This window comes from Temnothorax nylanderi, unplaced genomic scaffold (genome assembly GCF_030848795.1).
Source record: "Temnothorax nylanderi isolate EJ_2023f unplaced genomic scaffold, tnyl_v1.0 TNYL_tig0044_pilon, whole genome shotgun sequence".
NCBI classification, from domain to species: domain Eukaryota; kingdom Metazoa; phylum Arthropoda; class Insecta; order Hymenoptera; family Formicidae; genus Temnothorax; species Temnothorax nylanderi.
Window position 1 is genome coordinate 601,551 of NW_027249106.1, and position 26,407 is coordinate 627,957.

Consider the following 26,407-nt stretch of genomic DNA (forward strand, 5'->3'; position numbering starts at 1 on the left):
GCTCTATCCATTTATTTCATGGTAATGCCGATTGCAATTTTCTCGCCATTCCTTTATTGGATCGCGAGCTCTCACCGAGGACGAGATATATCGATCTGTCGCCATCAATGTATCTCGTCGCAATAAGATGAATTCTGTAGCAATGTACGGAGAGCGCGAGGCCGTGACGATGGCTCGAGGGAAGAGTGCAAAAGAGAGACTGAGGTCGCAAGACGATGAAGGGCGCGAGAGCCGCGCGATCTCGATAGCTTTCTTCCATGGCAAAGAAATATACCAGTGGGATAGAATCGCATCTCGTGCTTTCGTGGAAACGCAGAAATTCGAGCGCTTCGCCAATGTGCTTCTATAGCGGTTCAATCGTATTATCGTTCGATCGACGCCATCGCTATACAGGTACTGCTTGAGCTTGTCGCTCGGCGAATTGACTAACAGGGAACATGTTTCTGGTATCCGGAACGAATTTGATTGAAGTATGTTGTTATATTCAATAATTTAAGAGACATCATGTCTTTTATCTGAGTTTGAGTTTGTAAGATCGGAAGATAAATTTTATTAGTTTTGTAAATTGACACGTGCATTAATGTGAATATATGGAAACAGTATTTATGAAATATAAAAGAGATTACATACATTGTCGTTTATTTAAAACTCGTACACCTAGCGTATATTGTTATCAAAATGTTTATCGAAAAAATCATTAATAATTATATCTTACAAATTCCAATGTTCAAGAAATTGTTTCAGCTTTTAAATCCTGAAATACACGTAAAAATTATATATATTTCTTTATGTGTTTAGCAATATATTTTATTCGATTCCATTTACATGTCTCTTGCGAAAAGATGCGATTATGGATTCTCAATATACATATATCGTCCTCATGTATGACCATCACTCTGTAATGTTAGATTTCTGCAAGTAACGCTAAAAGCACATTAGATTTCTGCGAAATATATTGGCATCGTATGTATCAGAACTTCCAAATTTGTGTAGCATGTCATTTTGATGTGACATGAATAGATTATAGGTGAATCGGGAGATATTGATGGTCATAAATCTTTTTAACACTTAGACATAGTATTTTCGTAACATATTGGTGCAAACAAAATCTAATATTTAAATTATTATACCAAATATCAAAGAGCATATCCAAAAGAAAGTATTTTATTTATTTTAACATTTACAGCATTTATCCTTTCTTTTCGATGTCAATTATAATAATAATTGATGCAATAATACTGATTTGGTGGGTGAAAGTGTGTCATTGGTAATGTAAACTATTATTATCAACCTACTACGTTAGTATTTAATCGATTATTTATTGATTTTTTTATTTTAATTGTAGAAAATAATTTCAATAAATGAGAACTTTACAGGTGTATTTTTTAATCAATTAAGACAGAGATAAATAATTATAATTTTAATTTCACATATCGAGAGTCATTGTTAAGAATTTATAAAGTTTACGAGCATGTTCTACTAACAATGCACACTGCCAATTTCTATGCTAATGTTAATTACGGTACGGTCGGGTAGTGGACGAAAAAGTATGGACCTCACGTACGAGTAGTAATAGCAGCGGCAAAATGGAATCTGATATCTGCGAACGTATATTACATCGTACAGGTCGCAGTACTACTCGCGAGAAATCTTTTTCACTACTTGTTTGCTTTTAAAAATCTTGCAAATCTAAAAGTGTGTATACAGGATGGTTCCAAACGAAAGAACATCAGCTTGAGACTTGATAGGAAATGCAATCCTGAGTAAACGTCATTCGTAGGATGATTATCACTTGGAAATATCTAGAAAATCTGAGAAATTTTTAAGGAATTATTGTGTGTGTGTGTGTGTGTGTGTGTGTGTGTGTGTGTGTGTGTGTGTGTGTGTGTGTGTGTGTGTGGATGAAAGAATTCTTAAACAATTTTATGATTCACGGATTCAAGTTGAAAAGATCTAATATCTTTTCGTTTCGAGACATCCTGTATATCCGTACACGCGCCTTGTTTGTTAGCTGAGGGAATTTGCTGACGGTGTACCATCGCGCTGACCATCAGAACGCACGCGTGCACGGTGCAATCTGTAAATGGTATCGCTACGCGTGGTCTCTCTCTCTCTCTGTCTCTCTCTCTCTGTCTCTCTCTTTTCCACTTTGTCTTTATTCATGACGACGATTCCTTTTCCTCTTTGCACGGTTCGCGTTATTTTACACTTAACCAAGCAGACTTTATTAATCGCGCAGATTATACGCGCGAATCGGCATTGCGTGGCTAGCTCCGAAATACGGTGAAATCGCGCGAGCGAATACGACGTTCCCGTTCGTATACAGTCGGGATTCTTCCCCGAGGAAATTACCAGCGGTCCGCAAATGGACCTCCGCCATATAGAACTCGTTCCCTCCGACGCTCTCGTGCGGCTCTGCAGGCTCTCCGTGAACGCGTGGTATTCTTGTGCGGTGCTTCCGTGCCGATGAATCGAGCTAATCCCGCGGGGCGAAAAATCAAGAGCGTTACGTCTCTCTCACGAAGCGCTCACTTTCGCGAATTACTCGTGATATGAGGAACGTTTGTACGTCATTGATACTGAAAGCACGTTTACACGAGATGTTCGGCGGTTGATCATCTCTTGTTGAATGATTAACTTTCCACATCTCACATTTCAGAAGTGAGAAAATTTTCATGCCACCGCTCTCATTCATTGTCGCGCGTACTAAATTATCATTCGTCCATTATACCCGGCAATTTCCCTGGTGTGCAGTTCGCCCTGCACAAAATTTCGGTACCTCGGGTTTTTTCCGCGCTCCAGCTGTGTCCACTCATTTTTATTGCATGCGCAATATCACCTGACCGTTTTAATGATATCGCTCTCTCCTTTTCTTTCTCATTTTACTGGTATAAATAATATTCGGAATAACCTTATCAATTATTTACGACAGGATATTTGTGTAAATATGATACGATCGGAAGTAAGTGCGCAAATGGTAAATTTTAATTTTGGTTTATTTTACTGTGTACCGTCATCGTGGCTCTTATACACACCATCTTATTTTGAATTACTTAAAAGTTCGTAGGTTACTCAACTATTGCTTTATTGCCATTGTTAATGATATTACATTGCATCGGTTTATCGAGGCAAATTTTAGCGGGGATAATTGCATACGCGAATCTCTGTAAAGTCCATGTACTGTGTAAACCTGAGCGCTTTTCTGCAGCGCGTACAACGTAAGACGGAGGGAACTGTTTCGCAGATATAGACGGGTGTTCCGACGTATTTTGCTCCGCGCGCTCTGTTCTAACTAACTGTAGCTTTGCAATCCGAGCTGTAACCCTTACGGTTCAAGTTGCAACGTCCGTTGTAACCTGCAGCCATGCTTGGCGCCTTCGTTGCGAGCCCTAACGACGAGCGAAAACGACGCGGGTTGTAAAACGCCCACGGACGGATACGGAGATTATTTGAGCGGTGGTAACGACACCGATTCTCGCGGTAAGATCGTCGGAAACGTCGCTTGCAGGTGCCGAGAGAATATCCGCCTGCAGCTGCGTAGTACGTATAATATATATTTGGGCTGGGGGAGGCGAAATTATCACGAAGAGTGGTTCGCGTATTTACTGTTATAAAGCAGGCATCTGGAAGCGATACCGCTCAGTTTACGATTTTGTCTGAAAAGCATAGGCCGCTCTCCTTCTGTTGCAATAAGTAAGCCTGATCTCTATTATAACGTATGTTATTAGATATAATTAATTATATAGTTCTCAAACTTTGATATAACATATATGTAATCGTATTCCTTGAGATTGATACACTCGATGTGATAAAGTGATGCATTTAAAGTAAACTAATATCTTTAAAAGCACTGATTTAAAAATGCGTATTACCAAGAGAAACATTAATCAACGTTATTTTTCTCAAAACTTTCTTTTTGAGAAATAATATAATGATAACCATTCGCTTTGCATGTCTGTGTGAAAGATGCATGGTTGCTTCGTAATTGCTGCCAACGATTGTGTTACGTGTCGAGTCGTTCTTCTAGCCATCTATATCAACTTTTTCTTAATAATTCAGTAAAGAATGTCGTGTTTCTGGCCTGAAGTCTTATAGATAGGAAGTCTAATGGATAGCAGAGAGAGATACATATATGAGACTTGAAATTATTAATTATATTATTATAGCTTTCAACGTATGCATGCGTAAGGATAAGAGCTATCCTTTCCAAGCAGATAACTCGCATCCTCGCGAATACTTATCCGGCAAACACCGCGATTTTCTTGCTGACATAACTTGCTCGCACGGCCGCGGTGGTGATCACACGTATACGTAATAGGAGTAATTCGCGTAGTGGCGAGGACGAAATTTGAATATTCCCCGTGATTTGGACCATTTCACCTGGCCGTTTCCACGAGAGGTCACCCGAGGCATCAAGACCACGTTCCCCGCAGTTCTCGCACGCTTCTGAATATTCATTCACTTGAGTGGAGTTGGCTCGGGTACGGTGAGTTGCTTTAAATCGCCCGCCACGCTCACGAACCACTCCTCCTTCAACTCGCATTCCTGACTTCGCTACTGGACCAAGTTGCCATTGCACTTGGTCCTGCTAACGCGGCGTTACGATGCTCTGGTGACTCTGTAATCCTACGATTTCGAAGTATACCTCGACGCGACACTTAGAATTCGTTGTGCGATTACGTGGAAACGTTAGTGCCAATTGATATAGGTTTCTTTTAAGTTATAAAAATCATTTGTTGTATACGTTACATAAATCTGAGAATGCACTTAAGCTTTCTCGAGTATTAAATCATCGATTTCTAGATATTTTTTGCCGTTTGTCAGTTCTACTTTAGAAACTTTAAATAAAATGTGACGTTTCTGCAAGAAGTCGAACGAACGATAAACTTTATGTTACTCAGGATTGCCATGAACCTGGATTTCAAAGTCCAAATGGTATTTGAAACGGAGAAATCAAACGTCTCTGGAGCGTAAACAATATTGTGGTGAAACGAAGAACTAAACAATTCATGCGAAACCGAACGCGTTGAGCTTAGGATCTAACACAAAGTTCTTACGATAATAACGTACAGTGGATGGTGAAACTGTTTCCCTTTCTATCACTAATAGAACTTTTGTCTACTAAATTAGTTATCCACATAATTTTATTAAAAAATACCTGTATCTATTAGTTAATAATAAATTTAATATTATATTTACAAAGCATCGAATTAATTATTTATTCTGAAAAATGACTTTTAAGATAAATAACTTTTACGGAATGTCTTAGGGTACTAATTTAAAAATAGCAACTAATTTTAGACTTGTTTCTGCAATTTTAATGATTTCTATAAATGATTTTTATAAATATATAGACGGATATTTCTTGGTAACTTAATTAAGATACGTAATATTATTTACGAGAACTGTTCGTTAGATTTGCTGTTTTCTCAGAATAATCACGACTCATTTATTTCTCGAAATATTCTATTTGCACACGGTTGTTACTGCAAGAACCTCGGGATGGGGATGCCCTGAGCTTCTCCGGCGCGCCGCACTTTGAACGAGATCGACGTTACTTATTAATCATTGCCTACCTGCTGGTTCAAAGACCACTGGTAGTCTCATTCATCCGCTCTGTCGCGGATATCTTTTGCTCCTTTTTGGCGTCTTTCAACTGCTAGACTTATCTCCTCCTACGCTACTCTTTTCTCTCCCTCTCTCTCTCTCTCTCTCTCTCTTTCTCTCTCTTCTTGTCGTTTTCCTGCTGTTTTTCGTTTTACAATCTGTACGTTTGAAAGGGATTTGGAATGGGAATGATCAAGCAAAGCTAAATCAAGCAGTAACAAATGTTATTTCTACCCTAGCTAAAAACAATAAGAAATGCATCATATGATGAAAAGTAAAGAAAATATTTTTAGTAAGGTGAAAATTATTTTGTTTTAAAATAAAGTACCAAAAGGAAATGTATCTTATTTTTCATAAAGAATCTTTTATCTATGCTATGAAGCATTTGAAATATTTGCTTTTATCATGACAGATATATTATTTAGATATGGAAACACGTGTATAATTATAATATGGAGGGGTAAAAACCACAGTGGTGTAAGTCAAATTCTAAAAATATTTTTTCGTGTGCATAGATGCAATTTATATATTGTATAGATTGCATCTATCCACGCGAGAAAAAATTTAAAAAAATTTGACTTACACTACTATGACTTTTACCCCTCCATATACACAATTCATATTTTTTTGTAATTATATCTACGTATAGTACTTTTTATTCTCACTTATAGAGGCTAATGTTTTAACCTCAAGCAGGAAATATCTTTACTATTTCAATAAATATAGATGGAAGATAAAAGCATCTAGTCTACAGAACTTGATTTCTACGACTCGTTATCATTGCATGATTGAACGCTATGATAGAAACGGAGAAGTTGCAAGTGGGATGAGAATGTAATTTGAAAGGATAAGTGATAAGTTAACTGCGGCTTCCTTACCACAGTCACGAAGCAAACGGGCTGGATCGATATTGGGTTCGAACTTGTGCACATCCAAGCGTACAAAATGCACAATGGTTAAGAATATCGGTTGATATCGTCGACTTTGACGGTTGTAGAGGCTGCAGTCAGCATCTACAGAATAGAGAGATTGGAATACGAAATAATATTTATAAATACGCAAGATGTCTGAAAAAGCAATCATCAATTACAAGAATATATATCTTTTCAGAATTTAAATAAAAAGTGAAATATTGGATAATTGTTACATTATACTGAATTTTACTTAGTGTTCTTTACTAAGATGTATTATTGTAAATAGATTATAAAACTATACCTTTCAATTAATTTCGAATCGGCTTTACTTCCTCTGAACTTTAACTTGAAGTTTAATCAAGAGTTTCATAAGGTTCATAAAGTATGAGTACACTCTCTCTACTCATTAAATAGAGTTATGTATTCTTCGATAAATTTGAGGCTATCCTCTTTTTAGCGAAAACTTCGGTAGTGATAATTATTCCGCAGCTTTTAAATCTTCGGCGTTCACACAATAACTGGCTAAATATTATTAAATTTATTATTAATAATTTGAACCGAATATGTTGATACATTAATAACGATTTTTATGTTTTTTATGATGTTCTATCTATAAATTAAAGTAGCAAAAGCCAATGAAAGAGGGAGGAAGATACTATAAGTTATATAACTTCTCACAGTCGCTTGGGGATTTAACCAACAAGGCCACCGTTAAAACACCTCGGCAAAAAAACTTGTTTTTCTTGTGATAAAGACGTTGAGTTTTAGATGATATCGCTTAGTAGAAGGTTTTTTCTACCTTAAGTTATTTAAAATATATTATCATCTTAATATCTGTTTTATATGCTTCTGTCTTTATACTTTAAATTTTTTGAATTTTAAAACTTTGTTGATAGATATTTTCAGCTTAACTTTTAATAAGATATATGTGGGATCTTTTTAAGAAGATTGCAAGTGAAATTACGGAAAAAAATATATGTAACAAAATATATAAGAAAAGATACATGAAAAATTGAAGAAACATATTTTAGGTCATATAATTTTTGAAAGACTTTAAATAGTTGTCAGTTTCTTGTATCTATATGTGTTTTATTTATTCGCTTGCATCTGTAATAGATTTACTTATTGGATATTTTAGAAAATCAAATTCTGTTGTGTGTAGAAGTTACAGTTTAACAGTCATTTGCATTTAGTGGAATACCAAATACTAATATGAATTTAACAGAATCTAACTGTATCTTGAAATCCTGAAGTCACGCGAAAATTAACTTTATGTAGATTATTATCTGCATTCGACATTGTATGTTCAGGTCATTTTCCTTTGCTCTGGCAACTTCAATGTTTCTCTGTCCTTTTAACGTGGAATACGAGAATGTGAAAAGAAACTTTTCCACTTTTTTCGAAGACTCATTCAAATCAGAAGTAGCAATTTCTTTGAACGTGAAAATTCACGGGAAGCGGAAAAATCGAGGGAACTAGACTAGGCAGCGACATAGATCGGAGTTACGAGATGAAAACAGATAAGAAGATGAAGATATGCCAAAATAAAATGGGAGAGGTGATATACCGAGTAAAAATAAGCATTTTTGGAGAGTAAGACAAATTTTCTCTTAATCGAGAATAGTTTAAAAATTATTCAATTTTCGATTCAATTTCTGTTCATCTTTCAACAATATTTATTAATTCATCACTCGAAATATATTATAATTTTTTATAAGAATTTTAATATAACTTAAGAATCATAATAAATAATCTTTTTTTAAATGTTTTCTGCTGCAAATATTATTTTCGTAAATTAAAATAAAATCAAAAGCTATTTCAGTTTTCAATGAGAAATGTCGCCGCTCGAGTTTGGTGGTTTCAAGCACTCTTGAAGAGAATAGACGATGACGAGTGCAGGTACATGCCTGCGTTGCGTCAATAAACAAACAAATAAACAAACAAACAGACGGATAAACCTGCTGGAATCCATTAGGATTTCAGTACGAATTTTCAGTTAGGATTTTAGTTGGAAATCGCGTATGGCGCTCACAAGACGAAGGTGAGTGGCTTAGCGAACACGATGTTTTTACTTTGATAGCTGGCTCGTTGAACGGAGAGCAATCGCGCTAGAACTATCTACATGGTCCGAGCAATCACGCTCGTACCGCCATTTGTGCCATTGCCATTGCTCTTGTTGGAGCTAGTGTACACGCACAAAGCGCATGGATAATTAGACCGTGCTCCCGCTGCAGCAGCAGAGCAGCAATAGCAAGCAGCAGCAGCAGCAACAGCAGTTGCAGAGCGCTCACGTTCTCCCTTTCCTGTAGCGTGTTGGTCAAAGTTTTACTCACGAGAGACTACGCCCCGCGCCGCGCTGTGCCGCGCTGCGCCGCGCGCCGGCTTGCTTTTCCTTGCCGTTCCTCTCTGTTTCGCGCGTTTCTCACTCGCTTTCAAGGTGTGCTTTTTACCCATTTTTTCGAGTGTGCCGTAATCTTCGATGGTTTTTTTCATTTATTTATTTATTTAGTTTTTATTTCTTTCTAAAAAGCAGGTGGTTAAATTTGACATCCCATTCATGACATGTCATGATGAACATTTCAAAGGTTCTGCAACTCCGCTTTTGCTTCTGTTTTGTTTGTCATTTCTGATGGTAATTAGCAGAAAAATGAAGGAAAAATTGTACGATTAAGCTCAGAAATTACCACGAATTGTACCGTTACAAGGTTTGCGAAATTATTTAGTAAATAAATGTTTGGCTAAATTGGTAGTTATATTTTGATGTTTATAATATCTCCTGCCTGTTTACAATAATTATCTACCTGCTAAAGTTCGATACGTTTACCATATATCCGGTACTTATGTTAGTAAATTATATGTGATCAAGAATATAGTATGAACAATAATAATTAAATAGCTTAAAATAATTTATATATTTTAAGGAAGATGTAAGCGAAATAATGATTTTAATTGATAAAAATGAAGTGTGTGTGTGTATATATTTAATTATATTTTTGTATATTTAATTTACAATATATAATGTATCATCGAATAATCGACTCACAAAATCAGACTAATATGTATTGCTATTTACTAGTGTACTTCATTTTTTTACAAATAATATTGAGAACATCTACACATACAGATACTTTATTTACATGAAATAATAAATAAGTCTTTTACCAATAATATTGAATTATTTTCAACTCCGTATATCTCAGTTTCAGTTATATGAAAGTAACGCTAAAATTTCAAGAATATAAAAAATATTTCTATAAAATATTGCGTGGTTAATAATGAAGATTCATTAGTATCATCTTCTCTTTTTTGTTTTTTATTGAAATGAAGAGCATGTCTTCTTCTATCACTGTTCCGTCTCTATCAAGAGATATTTATATAACCCACAAATTAAGCAAATTCATATTCTCAGAATACCGCTTCTGCTCTACGATGGATATGATAATCTCAAGTTCCGAAATTAGAGTTGTAATCACGTGGTCGTCTTTCTGCATTTCCACATCCACAATCCGCGTATATGGGACGTTAAGAATTAGATATCTTTCCCTGCATCGAGAGAGCATCCGGCGATTTAGCAGCAAGCTTTCCCGTTGTTTGTAAACGCGCGATGGAGTTTCGTCTAATGTAAGAGAAAGTCTCTCATTTTCGGTGCGCGGCACACTCGTGGAATCGGAAAGCGGCCGTTGCCGCTGCGACGAGAGATGCTGCAGAGAAGTGACTCTCGATCTGCAACTCGTCCCTCGTATCTCTCGAAAGTAGGGCGAGCCACGCCTAGCGAGGCGCGTGCTCTTGCTCTCGCAAACATCACGGCAAACACGACGGATCCACGGCGCGGCGAAACATTCTTCTCTCGTCTCCGCTCGAACATGATTCACGATCTGATTTTATTAGATCGCGCGGGCTCGCAGCTGCCGGCTGCGAAACGATCATGAATTTATGATCGTCTACCAGATGTCGAGTAACAATGCGGCGCATTGCTGCATTGGAATGTGATTGATCACACGGCCGAGATTAATTAATGCTTTAACAACACGATGCAACTGTTATCGGTTTTGATTGACGTTGCCGCATGCCTTTCGCGCTGCTTATAAATCCGTGCGAGCAAATTGGGGCTTAACCGCCGCGCGCGGTGACTGGATATTAGAATCTTGTTTCCATTTACTTTTGCTGAACTTGTGGAGTCGGAGAAAAATGAGTCTCGCCCATAGTATGGAATGATAATTTCGCTTCGGATACTTACAAGGACTCTCAGATATAAAGGGTATTATTCAGGAGATTACTTATAAATATGAATAAAGCTGTGCTCAGTAAACGAAAAAGTAATTGACAATCACTAAAATAAAAAAAAAACATTTATTAGCAGTATCTATTATTTGATGAGAAAATATATATATGCGGATATTATACATATTCGATACTACGTTTAATCTTGAACGTATTTGAGATAGTAGACGGCAGTACAAGGCCCCAGGACAAATAGAAACTCGAGCTAGCGACCTCTCTGCATAATGCATAACATCGTCGTCTTCTTCATCATAGTCGTTGCAGTCGGTGGTCGTCTCTCGTTCCTTCGTTAGCCTTTTATCCTTCCTCGTGCTTTCTCTTACTTATTCCAAGTAGTAGTTTTCTTCTACAAGAAGAGATGCATATATAAATTCTGCTAAAAAAGGGAGCAAAAGACTTGTTTCTTATGTTCTTCTTTCTTCGCCGTAACGAATACATGCGTATATCAATTTGGAATATAGGTATACGCGCAGCGCGGCGGCATACTGTGCATATATGCGAGCGAAACCAATTTTCTTAGTGATATATTCTCTTTGATTCTAAGGCGTTTGCATGACAATAATGTTAGTAAACAATAATTGTGTAGTAAAAGAAGATAAAACTTTCGACTTTACTGTCGGGAGAGCAAAATTGGTTAAAACATTTTAATTTCTGAATAAAAATCGCTGCAATCAACAACTAATATCTTATTTTTGAAAGAAATATTAAAATTAGAACTTTCTTCAAATTATTTAGTATTCAATGTCTACAAATATTAGATTGTTAATTACTCAATGATTTTAATAATAATAAAAAATTTGTAGAAGATAAAAACAGTTGTTTGAAATTCTTTATATTATATTATAATTATATTACAATTGTGGTCTTTATAATTGATTAAGAAATGTTGAAATATTTTGCTTATAAAATAATACACACGAAACTGTAAGGATACATCTTTATTATTGTAGTTTGTAGTGTGAACTTTATGAACAGAATTACAGGTCACTGTTTATATGATTGCAGGAATGACGATCGGTGGCGGCGATGATGAGGCTTGAAAGTTACCGTTGATTTGTCGGACATCCTGCAGGGCCATTTGTTTCCAGGATGAGCGCGTCGCTACGGATTTTGGCTCTGATCAGCTTAGCCGCGCAAAATGTGGCTTGGCCGCAGGATCCCATTCCTAGACTGCACCTCAAACATCGTGAGTAATATTTAAACAAGAATATTCGTCTATTACAGTGCTCTACTCAAGTGTAAACAGCCATTTTATATCCCCATTTCCATTCAGAATCCCATCTATCGCGGCTAAATGGTTCGTTTTAAGCTCTTTTCTTTACCTTCTTACATTCCCAGAAACGTATAGATTTGTATACATAGCTAGCATATACATTATTTATTTCTATTTTAATACTGTTTTAATTCCACAATTTAAAAAAAAAGGGAAATTTTGAATGATAATTAATAATATGTTTCAGCAGTTAGTTATCGTAAGTCCTACAATATCTACCAGATAACCTCCGTTAAATTATCACCTTCGCTATAGTAAATTGAATTGGGAACTATCGTAGAATTAAGTGCTATTTAGTTAATTTACTGTTCTATCTCCAATTTTAGCACCGAACTATTCGCAACGAAAGATTAATATGCTTGCTTAAGCTAGCGTTTTCAGTTGAAAAATTATACTGAATGAGGAAATATGTTCATCATTTTACCAACTATTACTACCTTTAATTCGTATAAAAAAATAAAGCAGAAATTATAGGCACGTACATTTTGATGTCGTAGACAGATAGAATACGTTTTTTTATTAACTCGTATCGTGAAATGAAATAAGTATGGTATATAAAGGCGACAAAAGTAGTTATCTAAATTTCAATATCCGTATCTTCGCTGCAGAACTCAATAATGATCCATTACTAAATTTGGCTCGACGCGATGCCACACGGCGACCTTTTGCGAGACGGAATTTAATAAAATGTAGCCACACTTTCGCCACGCTATTTTATAGATTTATCGAGTAACTAAATTGACGGTAGCCAGCCTTTCAGGATATACATAGGCGTTCAATTAAAATTAATCTAATTAATCAATCGAAGCGTCGATATAGTCACACTTTACGCGCCAACCAACCGCGAATTTATCGCGCACCATTACCTATGACAGGCGATCATTCTCCACTTCACTAAAAAAAACCATCATAATGATTCCATCGTCATGTTGCAAGCAAAAATTTCTAAGCGTATTCTTTGATCAATGTCGAGTCATTATTCTTTTTTAATAAAAATAAAAATAAACTTAATCTTTTCTTCTTCTCTCATTTCAAACAGATTTTAATAGAATTTTTATTTAATGGTCGGGGTTATATAATTTAATATATTTAACATTAATAATAAATATTAAGAAATCGATGGCATTTAATTTCAATTTCTGCCGCCAGAATAATTGACCTTAAGTCGAATATGTCTGCAAATTTGTGCGAATTAATCACGAAGTTCTCCTCATCTTTTCAATCTTTATTTTTTAAAAAGATGGATTTAAAACAATACGAGAAAAGAAGTCTTTTGATCTAATTATTTTCTATATTTACAAAGTTATCTGCAAGATGAAATAATCTTGATTCAAATTTGCGGGAACCACGTAGAAAGTCTTGAAATTTATTTAAAGTAGGCATTTTCTTCCGAGTCTTTCTCGAGTGGCCGAAAAAAATTGGTTAAAGTGAACTCGAAGAAGGATAACATAGATAAGAACCCTATCCACTCGGTGGCCGTTTATCACTTGGACAATCTCCAACGCGCTGGTTAACCCGTGGCTTAATTCTCATTCGTACGCAGAGGAAGGTAAAAGAATCGTGAGAAACGGTAGCGCGGCGACGGGAAATGGTTTGTCTCGTCTTCTGGATCGCGACGACCCGGGCTATTCTGTCCCTCCGAAAGGTCGCATTCTGCGCCGGCGGATAGTCGGCGACTTTCATACGTGTCTCCTACGGGGCGTATTCACGCGCTGTCGACGGCCGTTCTATCCATTCAAAGGCACTTCCGCGCGATGTGAGCACCCTAAAGCAACCGCACCTGTGGGATTTGGTTGTCTCATGTCTCATGGCGTGAACGTTACCCAAAACAGGGAGAGCGGTTAGGCTAAACATAGACACACGCGGTGTGTTACACGAACAAAAAGACGAGCAGGGGAACGCCTAAATGCTGGTTTCGGCACGTTTCGGAGAGACGTTTTTATATGTGCACGGGTGCGACGTATAAAATATCTCTGAACGTACTTTTGTTCTAGCAAGATGGAAACTTATAATTAATTTAAAAAACAAACAACTTTCTATAGTTTCTATTCAATCATGTCTCGGTTGTCTTTTTTTTAACTGTACTCATTTTTCAACAAAATCAGATCTGTCACTTGAAAATTTACTCGGAACCTGTCGAAAAAAAAACATCACAAAGGTTGTCGCCATTCTCGGCCATGGGTCGCACGCGTCGCTTTTTATCGTAAACAAAGATACAATCGATAATTTCCGTCAAATCGGGGATGACGGCTTTTCGGAAGTTTACCCGAGCGGAAGGCAGAGAGGGAGAGGATCACACGTACGCCGCTGCGGCGACGAGACAGCGCGGCCAGTGCGGGGGTTAACGACCGTTGGAAATCCGCCGTGTCGGTGGATCCGCCTCGGAGCTTTTGACGCGGATCAAATATTGGCGTGTGTCCTGTCGATCGGCTCGCCCACGCCGCGCCACGCCGCGGCACGGGCGCCGCGCGGCCCGCTTTGGTAAATCCTATTGAGTATTCAATTACGGCGGGGCAGCGAGGAACGGGGGTTACATACATACATACGTAGTTGGCCGGCCAGACTCGTTCGAGATGAAATTGAACGCTCTCTCTCGCGGTGTACCCTACGCGTCACAAATGCCGGAAATATCCTAAGGAATATTTTTAGACACTGCGCAAGCAGTCAAGCGATATCGGATTATCGAGATCACTTATGCAATTAAAAGAAACAAATACTTAATGTACCAGCGGCTAGTTTACGTGCTTAGCATTATAAATGCGTGAAGACTGTAAATGTTCGCAAAGTCTACGCAAATCTAAATGTATTTCTATCACCAGGGTATTAATCTGTCAGTATTTGAAAAATATATGTACATATATCAAGTGAATATTAAATTATTTATACGATATCTGGTATCCACGAATCCGCGACAATGCGTGCATGAATGCGTATGGTCTTCGAGCATGCAGACAAGTCGCGTCTAGCTACGTTCGATCGGGATGTAAGTAATATCTCGAGGCGGGGTATGTAGGTTAACCATTTGCTACGAGAGACGGAAGCCATATACTCGACCGGTTCTGGTCAAGAGTAAGCTCGTTAGGACTCGGAAGAACTTTGTTAAACTCCGAGACCGCGTCAACAACGCCCGCGCCAGTGTCTGCATTCGAGTCCGATGTGTGTTCTGTGCACTGCACACTCTGCGTTAAGCTTGCGTGCACTAAGAAAGGCCATCTCTTCGCCGCTCTCCATCTCGATCGTTGAAACTTGAATTATTCTTCTGGCGTTCGACGTGAATGTCCTATCTAGGATATTCGGGCTTCGACTTTTCGGGCTAAGAAGTTCGCTAAGTAGCGTAAATGTACCGTAAACGATAGCTCGATATAACGTATCTTCGTCGGGCATGCCGTCGGCGATTCGCTCCCGACAACTATAATGCAATTTCATTCTTGAAAGTGTGGTAGCACAGTAAAATTTATTTCTGTTGAATTAAGCTAAATTGCTTGGTCAAATTAGCAGCGGAAATGTAAATTTTTTATTGTCTGCTGTCGCCGATTCTTTTTCTTTTTCGTTACCACGTCGAATTCGTTTCGCGGATATGTAATGAGTTCTGAAATTTTTACTAAATTGAATTGCATTTACTGAATTGAATTACATTTGAACATTGTTTTTTAAATGCAATAAATATTAATAATTGTTAATTTTTACTTGCTAAACATATTTTTCTCTCTCTTATATTGATTTAATTCGTCATTATAAAATATGTGTAACGTATTTCAACGTAATATTTTACTATTATTCTATTATTCTTGTACTTTTGCGTCATTAAATAATATGTTTTTTGTTTTAAAGAATTGTTTTATAGTTATTAATTTTATCGTTTGCGGCAAAAAGTTTTCAAATTTTCAAATTTCATAGTTTTTAATTTTTTAATTCAAAATTCATAATGTATAATTATTACTGCTACTACTATACGCAAATAGTAGACACTTTAGTATATCAATACTACTTCAATGAAAGATGCCGATGAGTTGCTGAAACGTGTTGAAAACACATATAGTGCTATTCTAACGTAATATCTGCCAACAACGTGTCCTGTCAACTGTCGCGTTACTAACTGCGAGTCGTATTTTTAAACCACGTACTTAGGAACATATGAGATTTGTGCAATAATAAAAGTAGTCTTAAAGAAACATTTTTTTTAAGGTGTCGTCTACTTCTCTTTCTTTATTGTTGCTTTTGCAAAATAAATAGAAAAGTAAATAAAAATAATAAAGATATTAGTATTTTTTATGATAAATTTGAAAATAAATAATTAACTTATAGAAACTTGAATTATGACTTGAAACGCTTTCAAGTCATGAAACATCATCAAGTAACTAATCGACTGTGAGTCCATTTAAATATCGTAGTTAAGTTTGTAATTCATACTCATTTAATTTTATTTTCGTTTAAATGCATACAAAATTAAGGTAAAGAGTTAATATAATAATTGTAAATAGCTTGTAATAATATACATGAATTATACTCTGCAAAATGATTCATTACAAAGCTAGTTATTTAATTTAGAAGTTTATCAGGCAATTTAACGAAAGTTTTCATATGCTTTATCATAATATTAAAATTTCGATGTATCTTTCTTTCTTTTTTATTTTGATTAGTTAAAACACGTTTTCTTTACGTCAAAGTATTTTTTCGGCGCAATGGACAGGAATGTTATTATATTTTATACGTTCTATACCATGTGGGGGACATTTGATAAAAAGAGATTTGCAAGTAAGTCCTGTCGTTTTCTCGTACATGATTCGATTTATCCACGATAAAGCGCGACACCCTTCCACCAGTTATGGGATTTTTAAATTTAGTGTCTTATTATAGTATAGGTTATAAAATGGTAGCGTTTTCTAAGTCTTCCGAGATTTCTTCTATGGTGTTTTTCAAAATTGAGGTAAGCAGTAATACCGATAGCAGCGAGAAAATGAAAAATACATATATATTTATTGTCGCGTTTTGTTATCCAAACTGTCATAAGACTGCACTTCCAAATACTTTCTCACGCTTTTTCACTTTTTCTTCCATTGATTTCGATAGTATAGGTATATTTTTCTTATCGGAAATATCACGCGGCATCTACAAGATAATGAACAATTGAAAGTAAACAACTTTTGACAATTTAATTTAATTTAAGCTTCAAAAGAGAAAATAAATGATCATATTCTACCAATTGTTTCAAATAATATGTATAATATTTATTTTAGCAGAGTTTTTATTCTTGATAGTTATAAAGATATACAATATTAAAAATTCGAAAAGTGCGATAAATGATCTTTTCATTCTTTTCTATCACCTATTTTCGTTAAGAAAAAGAATAGTTTTCAAGTTAATGAAGGAAGTTGTGATTAAGGAAGCATTCGATGATTTGGATATACTCTGCATTTATGGATAATGAAAGATTCGACTCTTGTGTACGTTTTGATTCTAACAGTTTTAAACTTTAATGAGATCGAAAACTACGTAGGTTTGTGGCGCCAGATTATATCATATGTAATTATGAAGTTGATTTAGGGCCGGAAGCGATATGGGGGAACTGCGTCTGTAACTAGGGAGTAACTTAATTCTGCATTAGAGGTAGGTATCCCATTTAGTATAGCGTACGCTAAAGGCATATCTGGACGGTAGGAGATTTACATTCACGCAAATACCCTTACGTCGGAAATAAATGAGAACTCCCTGCGAGATCAAACGTGAACTATTCTATTCTCGCGTTTTGATATGTATACGGACCGTATATATGTATTCGACAAATATCTGCGCAGTGGCACGTTCGCTGACCGTCTCAAAGAAAATATTTCTCTTTACCTCGAAAGCTCTGTGTACAAATTTTACGTCGCGCTCGAGCGGCGAACAATAACTAGTTGAGATAAATATAAGGGATGGAAATTAGAGGTTTCTCTCTCTTCCCTCGCTTTCTTTTTTCTTCTTTCTTTCTTGGTTGCAGTTAAAGTTTCCGATTACCGCGAAAAACACATGTTTTAACACATTTTTTAACTGCTAGCACAGTTATTATAACGATAATAAACAAAATGTATCAATTATTGTATATACTATGTACACCAATATATTCTAAAATAAATCTGCAAACTTTGCAGACAATTTATTCCACTAATTGGAAGTCAATTTTCAGTAAAAGGAGAAGTAAAGCTGTAAAAATACAAATAAATAAACATATTTTATTTTAAATGGTATTACAACAACTTTTATTTTAATAATATTATATATCTAAATATAAAAAATATAAAGTAATTATTCCGTGAAATACACTATATTAAACATGCTATTACTTGTAAAAAATTATTGCTTTCAATTTTTGACATTACATTGAACAAACAAAACATTTTCATTAAAAACTGTTATGTAACCTAAAATTGGGTTAAATTAAATATTAAAAATTAATTCTAAATTAAACGTAGAGTTAAAAATATTTTATTTGTTTGTTTTTATACATATATAACGAGCACATAAAATTTTTTTGAAATAAAAGCTTTTTGACATATATAAATTACAATATTGACATATGTAAATTACGATATATTTAAAATTAGAATTTTTCATATTCTTTTGAAATAGCTGCAGTGGCAAAGTTGATTTCGATATAATTAGTTTTATAAAAAAGTTATGTCCATACAATGTTAATTTTCTTGGAAGTTTTTTTTCCACCGTCATGCATATCGTTGTATTTGAATTTTTCGATCGTCAGTCGAGAGTCGAGCAGATACTGGAAAATTTTGAAGGTATTTAATTTAAAGTTTAATTTAATTAATAAACGTCGCGCGCGCGAATTAAACTGTTTAGTGGAGTATGCTTTCAAACTCCAGACAGCTAAGAAAATCTTGCCTTTGACTTCATTTCAAATGGACCTAACTTTAACGTGAACTCAATTTAGAGATTTAAATACCACGATAGGTACGTTGAGGATAAGAGAGATACGACAAATAATGGCATTCCGTTAAATATTTCTAAAGAAGAAGTTGATCCGCGTATTTATCAAAGAAAATCTTTACCTAAAGTAAAGTACAATAGTTCTGAGATACTTTGACCGAAGGTAGCGTTGGTTGACCCCCGAAACTATTAATGCTAGTTATCACACTTTACCATCAATTGGGAAAACATATTTCTATCGTTCGTTTCCGGAAGAAAATCTCGAACGGAGAGAAAGCTTCATTAAAGCACTCTAGCACCTCTTTTCAACAGAAAAGATCGTGAAGATGGTAGGATAAATTATACAGTTTATTGGCTATTTGAAAGATCTTTGTTCCCTTGGAGTCATGAAATAATTTATATAATTTTAAAAATAATTTGTTCTTTTTATTTTTAATACAGTAAGTTTTAAAATATATCTTAGTCAGAAATGATTAGTCGAATCGAAGTCAATTTGATATCGATGCGTCAATGAATGGTTATCGATATCGAATACTGGTTAATATTTTTATCATCTTTGATCTCGTCATAGTTATTTTTATGTTAATTGAGCAATTATGAATATTTTTATAAGATTGTCTTTCTATGGTCTTTCGATCAGTTCTATATTGAATTGATGCAAAATTGGAAAGCACAGTATACACACGTATATACTGTGTATTTAATTTAGAATTGCGGAGATAACGGGGGCCAAAAGACAATAGAAATCCAATAGAAATCCAATGGAAATATTCACAATTGCTCGATTAGTATAAAAATAATTATGATGAGGTCAAAGATGACAAAAATATATCAATCAGTATTCGATAGCGACCATTCATCGACACATCGATATCAAATCGACGTTGATTCGACTAATCATTTCTGGCTGAGATATTATAAATATTAATAAGATATAAATCAGAATGTAAAATTTAGTAAGCTTTTAGTAAGACATTTTTGAATCTGTCCTAATTATTTTAAGAATAAGTAATTCAATATGAATAACGATTACACAATTGTGTTAAGATTATAAACGATGTTAAAAGCTAATCGAAGAAGGTAATATTAGAACAAATCATAAAATTTAGTTATGATGTTAACTTTACAAATCTAGGAAAGCTGCAGAAAAATTAATTTACCATATATTACTTAAAAAAGTTGAAGAAGTAATAATATAAAAAGAGAGTTATTAGCGCGCTGCTAATTAGAAACTCGTAGATTCAACCACACGGTGAATAAATTGTAAACGTCAATAGCTGTACGGTTTAGGGTATTTTCCCGTAGCGTAGCGGATAACCGTCGCTATACGCTACCAGCATGAGGTTGTCGAGTGGATTCTCGTTCGTTCAGCCAATAGTCCTGCGGCTGACGAGCGATTTCAGCGGAGCGAGAGGTGTGTAGTAAAAGAAGGAAGAGAAGAATGCTTTCGAGGTGATTGATCGTCTCGCGAGGACGACGCCCCTTTCGTCCTCGCGACCAACGTTCATCCAACCGATCAGTGCCCCGCACCGCGCCGCACCGCGCCGCACCGCACTGCACCGCATCCTACCGCAGGGCCAAGTCGCGTCGATTTGTGATCTGCACACGCTGTACGGAACGCCTGTGTAATGTCGGCTCGATTAGCGTATCGGAAAAGAAGTCTAAGTGTTTAACAATAAGTGTCCTTGGTTTCGAGATAATTGAATTTCAGAAAATGTTCTTTAATGATTTGAGAAATATATTTGAAATAAGAAGATTGTGATATCTAGACTTTAATCTTTTCTTAGAGAAAAAAAGATGTCTTGATATCGATGGACTGTGAATTACGAATGACAAAAATTTCAAAAATAACACAGGCCCACAATAAAAGAAAAGAACGTATTTTAACTTTATAAATATATAATTGTCATTCTTTGATTTTTTTTTTAATCTTACAATTAGATGATACATTAAATTATACTTTTATCTCGAATTCCATCGCACATTATCAACTAAATTAGATTTTTATTTGGCTCATAATCTTGCGAAAGTATTCGACGAGTAGACTTTTATGAATGAGCTAATTTACTTAATGTTATATATTTTATCGCTGCATTACATTACATTCGCTATATTGAAGGTGATTCTGTGGGATAAACCAGGTCGTCTGGTTACCGATCCTGTGAAGACCGTAATTAATAACAGTTGGATATATTTAGTACCACGTCTGACATTCGCAGTTCGGCGGTCGATAGCGTTAGGAAATTGCTCGCATAGTGATATAAGGCAAGGGGCATACGTCGAGAGAGTATAAATTGAACGGAGAAAGTACCCGCATGCAGGAGGAAGCACGCTCTCTTGCGCCACAAGCGAAGGTGAAATTAACGATTCGATAGTTTTTATCCCGCGTTAGGCAACGTGTTTCCGTATTTTTTTCTTTTTACAAATATTTACATTTCCGTCATTTTCTTGAGGAAAATACCACCGATCAAATCTTTCGTATGTAACATGTCCGGTAATTTTGTAGGAAACTGTATAATGTTAAAATTATTGCTTATGTTATTGAGAGGTTTATTATCTTCTGAAAAAAAGAAATGTAATTTAAAGAACGGATTAAATAAGAAGTACGACTTTTTTTACCATTTCAAACTTTTGCATTTTGAATAGTGCAGATGTTACGCAGCATTAACTTGATCTGAAATATAAAATTCAATTTTTTTTAAATGTGTGCAATTTATGACCTGATGAAAGGATATTTTAGCCTTTTAGTTTGTTGAAAAAAATAACGATTTTTTGAAAAGAAAAACTAGTTTTACAAAAACTGAAAAAGATCGGTGAAAGAGGACTGTAGCGAAAACGTGATATGTACGCCTGGCTGCCGTTAGTTATGTGCGTTATGTATAACATGTTTATCAAAGTCATACAACTTCGGCTATCAGGTACATGATATATAGGTACACAGTTACAGGTGCGTAAGCCGTCGTTCGTTCGCGAAGCCGTTGCAAGAAAAGCGAACGGATATATAACGTCAAATCGTTGCGGTCGTTGCCGTCCATATAGTTATGAGCGAAGACGCACGTGAGGATCGATCAATGTATGTGTGAATGTGCGTGTGCAGATATTTCAAATGAGCCGGATAAACGAGACATCGTAAGTTCAGTTAATACATCGTTGATACGGGCATCGATTCGTTAATTTGTTGCATTAGTTTGTCGCATGGCACTCAGCATCGTGCCAATAGCAAGTTTTCAAGCGTATAAAACAAAAGCTAACTATCGATAAGCATTTAAGCGGCGATAAATCCGCAACCCGACTGATATCGCATGGACATTTCATTCGAATGATACGGAGAGAGGGAAACGGCGCAGATAGCCGCGAATGCTCGGAATATTTGCGTGTATGGTATATCCGCAGTTAATCCCGCGTGTCCTGAAACGAGATGGGGGTAACGTTGGTAATTACTCTGTTTTGTTCCCTTTCCTCCCACGTGCAATTTCGCCTCCGTGATAGAATTTACAAATGAGGAGATAAGTGACAATTACACAAGCTATGTTCCAGATCTTGGATCTTGGAGCAAACTTTTTACTTATATATAGATTTGTTAGCCAATTTGAAGTAGATTCGTTAATAATACTCTATCCTATCTACCAATTATATATAAATTATTAAGGACTAGCTTGATACACCCGTGCTTCGCTACGGTATCCGTGAAACACGTTTTACCCCTTTTCATCCCGTTAGGGGTCGAATTTCTAAAAATCCCTTCTTAGTGGGTGCTTACGTCATGAGAGGAATACACTACCCGAATTTCATGTTTCTAGGTTCAGGGGTTTGGGCTGGGCGTTGATGAGTCAGTCAGTTGATGAGTCAGTCAGGACATCTTCCTTTATATATATAGATTGAAAGAAAAAAAAGAGTAAAGAGATTTTCTAAAGTTAAACAATAAATTTTTTATATTTAATCTTAATTTTAGCTTTAAAAATGCAAATGGATAACGAGTTATTTACTCAATTTGAAACGGACTTTATACTTGAAAGCTATGATATTTGATGACTTTTCTTGATATTTAATAAATAAGAATAAAAAACTTCAAGTTAATCAATGACTTTGTAGATATGAGAGATACGTCAGATTTGATCCAAATCTTACGCGAGTCTCTTATAAAAATACTCAAACACTTGAAAAAGATACTACATTTAGAAATATAATTGGAGCCGCTTATTCTTTCAATTTACCAAATCCCTATTTGATATTGATAAAGAAATGAATACTGCACGAGAATGTGCAGCGACGCTTGAACGTTTAATTCGCCCCGCTGTCACATAAACATCCGATATCGAAAAGAGACGAAGCCGAGTATAAACGCGGTAAAGCGCGCCCGCGCGCACGCAACATTGCCGCGGAGAAAAATGTGCAGGTGTGTACGTCGTCGTCGCCGTACTCGTCGTATAGAAAATTGCAGATGCTGCACACCCTGGTACTTGCGAACGGCGATATAGCCGCGGGACATCGCTTTCCCGAGATATACCAATATGAAATAAAAGAGATAAACGAGACAAACGCAGTACACCAGCGGCGTATATGCGCGCGTGTATGTAACACATACGTGTATGTACACGCACGAGGACATACATATGTGCTTATCCAAAGCTTTAGATAGGAGGGCTCTTTCGAAATGCATGTCGATAACGAGCGATACCCGCGTACGAATTTTCCAGATTATTATATAAACGCCTTCGTGCGATATTAGGTTTGTTCCTCGCTGAAAAGGACACCGCCGCGCTCGTCGTATGGAGGCGTAACGGTGGAGAAGGCGGAGGGAAAGAACTGATTTATCTTCGTGCGCGAGTTATGCATGTTGTCTTGGTCAGGACTGTCGAACGCGGGACGATGGACGAATCCGTTTCATTCATTTTTCGCCGGTGCGAAATTGTCGCGCGCGAAAATTTCACGTCCCTCCGCGTCGTTGAATTTTAACTCGATGCCGGTGATCTACGGTTCCCTGGAAACCGACCGATAGTCATTTCATGAGTTATGGCTCGCTACCGCACGCTGATGCTGCTCGAACGCCCGTTACGAGTTACGACAGTACAACATTTGTATATTTTATATATCCGTATTATTTAATTCTCTCTGACGAAAATAAAATCTCTGACTTTATTATTTTACGAAATATTAAACTAATAATGGAGCACATTGATAAAACGGCTCGATAAACAAATTAATTAGAAAGATATATTCCCTATTTTCCGTCGTAATAACAATGCAGCTTCGAATGGAGTAACATCAGGCATTTTTATAGCACAAAATATAAAGTAGAATTTTATTTCCAACAAGATGTGAGTTAATAATGTTAATATTAATTTTATACAAAATATATGTTCTTGATAGATTTTGAAATTGCAAAAGACGCACACGTACGTATTAACGATACAGTAAAAGTTTGAAATCGCGACGTGATTATTATCTTTTTCATTTATCACGAAATGAATTGAACGGTGCGTTAAATGATTATGCAAAAATTTTGCCACTATCAAAAAGCTCGTCATCGCGCGATCATTAATTTCCATGTTTATCGGCATCCGTTAGCCCATAAATAAATGTTAACATGGACGGCTTTAAATTTAATAAAAGAGTCGGTGACAAAGGGATAGGTGGCTTGCGAACGATAGATAGCGGCAGCCGAAAATTGGAACACTGACGGCTAAAAATATACGAAGGCTTGTATACGTATGTTAAACGTTATAGAATTTTTAACAGTTTGACAGAATATATATATATATATATATATATGTATATATACACGGCGAGTTTAACGAGAGAAAAACATATATATATTTTCGTGAAATGATTTCTAAACGGAGAGCATTCGGCATTTAGGTATTTGTGCGTACTCTCACAGAGCGAGGCATCATCAGTACCGGATATGACAACGAGCATAATGGTGAGCGGCGATAAGTGGATATTAGGCTTTCTAGGACAGAACGCTTTTCAGTGTAATTTATGATTTTCGCAATTCGCGTCGAGATAGCTCTGAATGACCATGCATTTCAAACCAGATTTTAGAATACTCCCCGTAGCTTAGTAATTAACATGAAAATTTATATGACAAACACACTATGTAGAGTTTCTGTGCGCGTCTGAAGTTTAAATTAAGAAATTAAAGAAAAAAAGATTTTAAAATTATTAATTTTATTTATAAGTGTACATATATGACTGCGCATATATTATATAAAATAAATATTAATTGATTAATTGGTTAATTGAATTAATTATGAGTAATAATTAATACGGATGTAATTTTTTCCTTTAGATCCTTCTTCACTTGCACTTTTTTTCACACCAATGCTTGAACAGTTAATTGTTAAATATTAATTAGAGTGAATGAGCAGAAGAATTCGTTAAAAGTTATTTCTCTTTAATAAAAGTGCAAAACTGATCGAGATTCTGCGTAGCTTTTGAATTTTTACAAATATAAATATAATTTTTTGATCTGTTAATTTTGTATTCTTTTAGTCTTTTATTCTTTTTGTATAGTATTTTTTAAAAATACAACTATATTTTTTAAAATTTTTTTATTTGTTTTAAAGTTTGAGAAATGCTGTGACGTTTTTGTTAGATATTATTTATCTAATATCTAACACGGATATCAGCTACATGTGGCACAAAGCAAGTATGAAACTACATCGAAAAATACATTTTAGCGAATATCTGCATTTCAATAACTATTTCTGTTACTGTGTGTACATTTGGGATTCAGGTTACGTTGCTGTTTGTGATATTCCTGGTATTTTTTTTTTTTTTTACAAAGGACGATGTTTTGTAGGGTGTAACGGTTTTTGTAATAATTTTAAGCGGAGATTGAGATAGATTGGGTAAGAGAGAGAAAATAAAATCATTGATTTTTCTAATATTGTACAACAATTATCTTTGCCTGTTTTCACAACTAAAATTACATCTTAAATATATGAACGTGATATCCAAATTTAAATGAAAATATCTTACTTGATCTCGCTTTGTTCACAATTTTACGGTGTATTAATACACTTATCGATCTGCTATCGCAGCTATTTTCTATAAATATTATGTGTTTGTCTTACAAATGCGAAAATACATTTTAATACAGGTATACATATATAAATAAATTCACTTTACGAATAAACATTTGGAAATAAAACTGTGCAATCTTTGTTTGCTTTATCTTATATTAGGTCTTATCTTTAAACTTTAATTTTGTTTCATTAACAATCGTTAAAGTACGCAGTGCAAGAAATAAATTCTCCGATGTGACCAGAATTTTTTTATAATTCTCAGTTTTTTGTACGTATTTCTCGTTTCTCCCGCAATAACGAAATACTTACTTCTTGCGGCAAGATTTTCAGTTTGTAGCGCTGCAGCAATTCGTATTTTGCAGGACGACTCGTTTGCATTTTCG

At 35.5% G+C, this 26,407-nt stretch overlaps 1 protein-coding gene across 2 annotated transcripts in view; it reads left to right on the forward strand.

Moving 5' to 3' along the window:
* The window catches only part of LOC139771786 (semaphorin-1A), a 209,215-nt gene that overhangs the window by 23,353 nt on the left and 159,455 nt on the right, over positions 1-26,407 (forward strand). For both annotated transcript variants that reach the window (XM_071704825.1, XM_071704824.1), the window contains exon 2: positions 11,808-11,988. In XM_071704825.1, coding sequence (XP_071560926.1) covers positions 11,892-11,988 — 97 coding nt within the window. In that variant the 5' untranslated portion in view covers positions 11,808-11,891. The remainder of the gene's footprint in view (positions 1-11,807; positions 11,989-26,407) is intronic.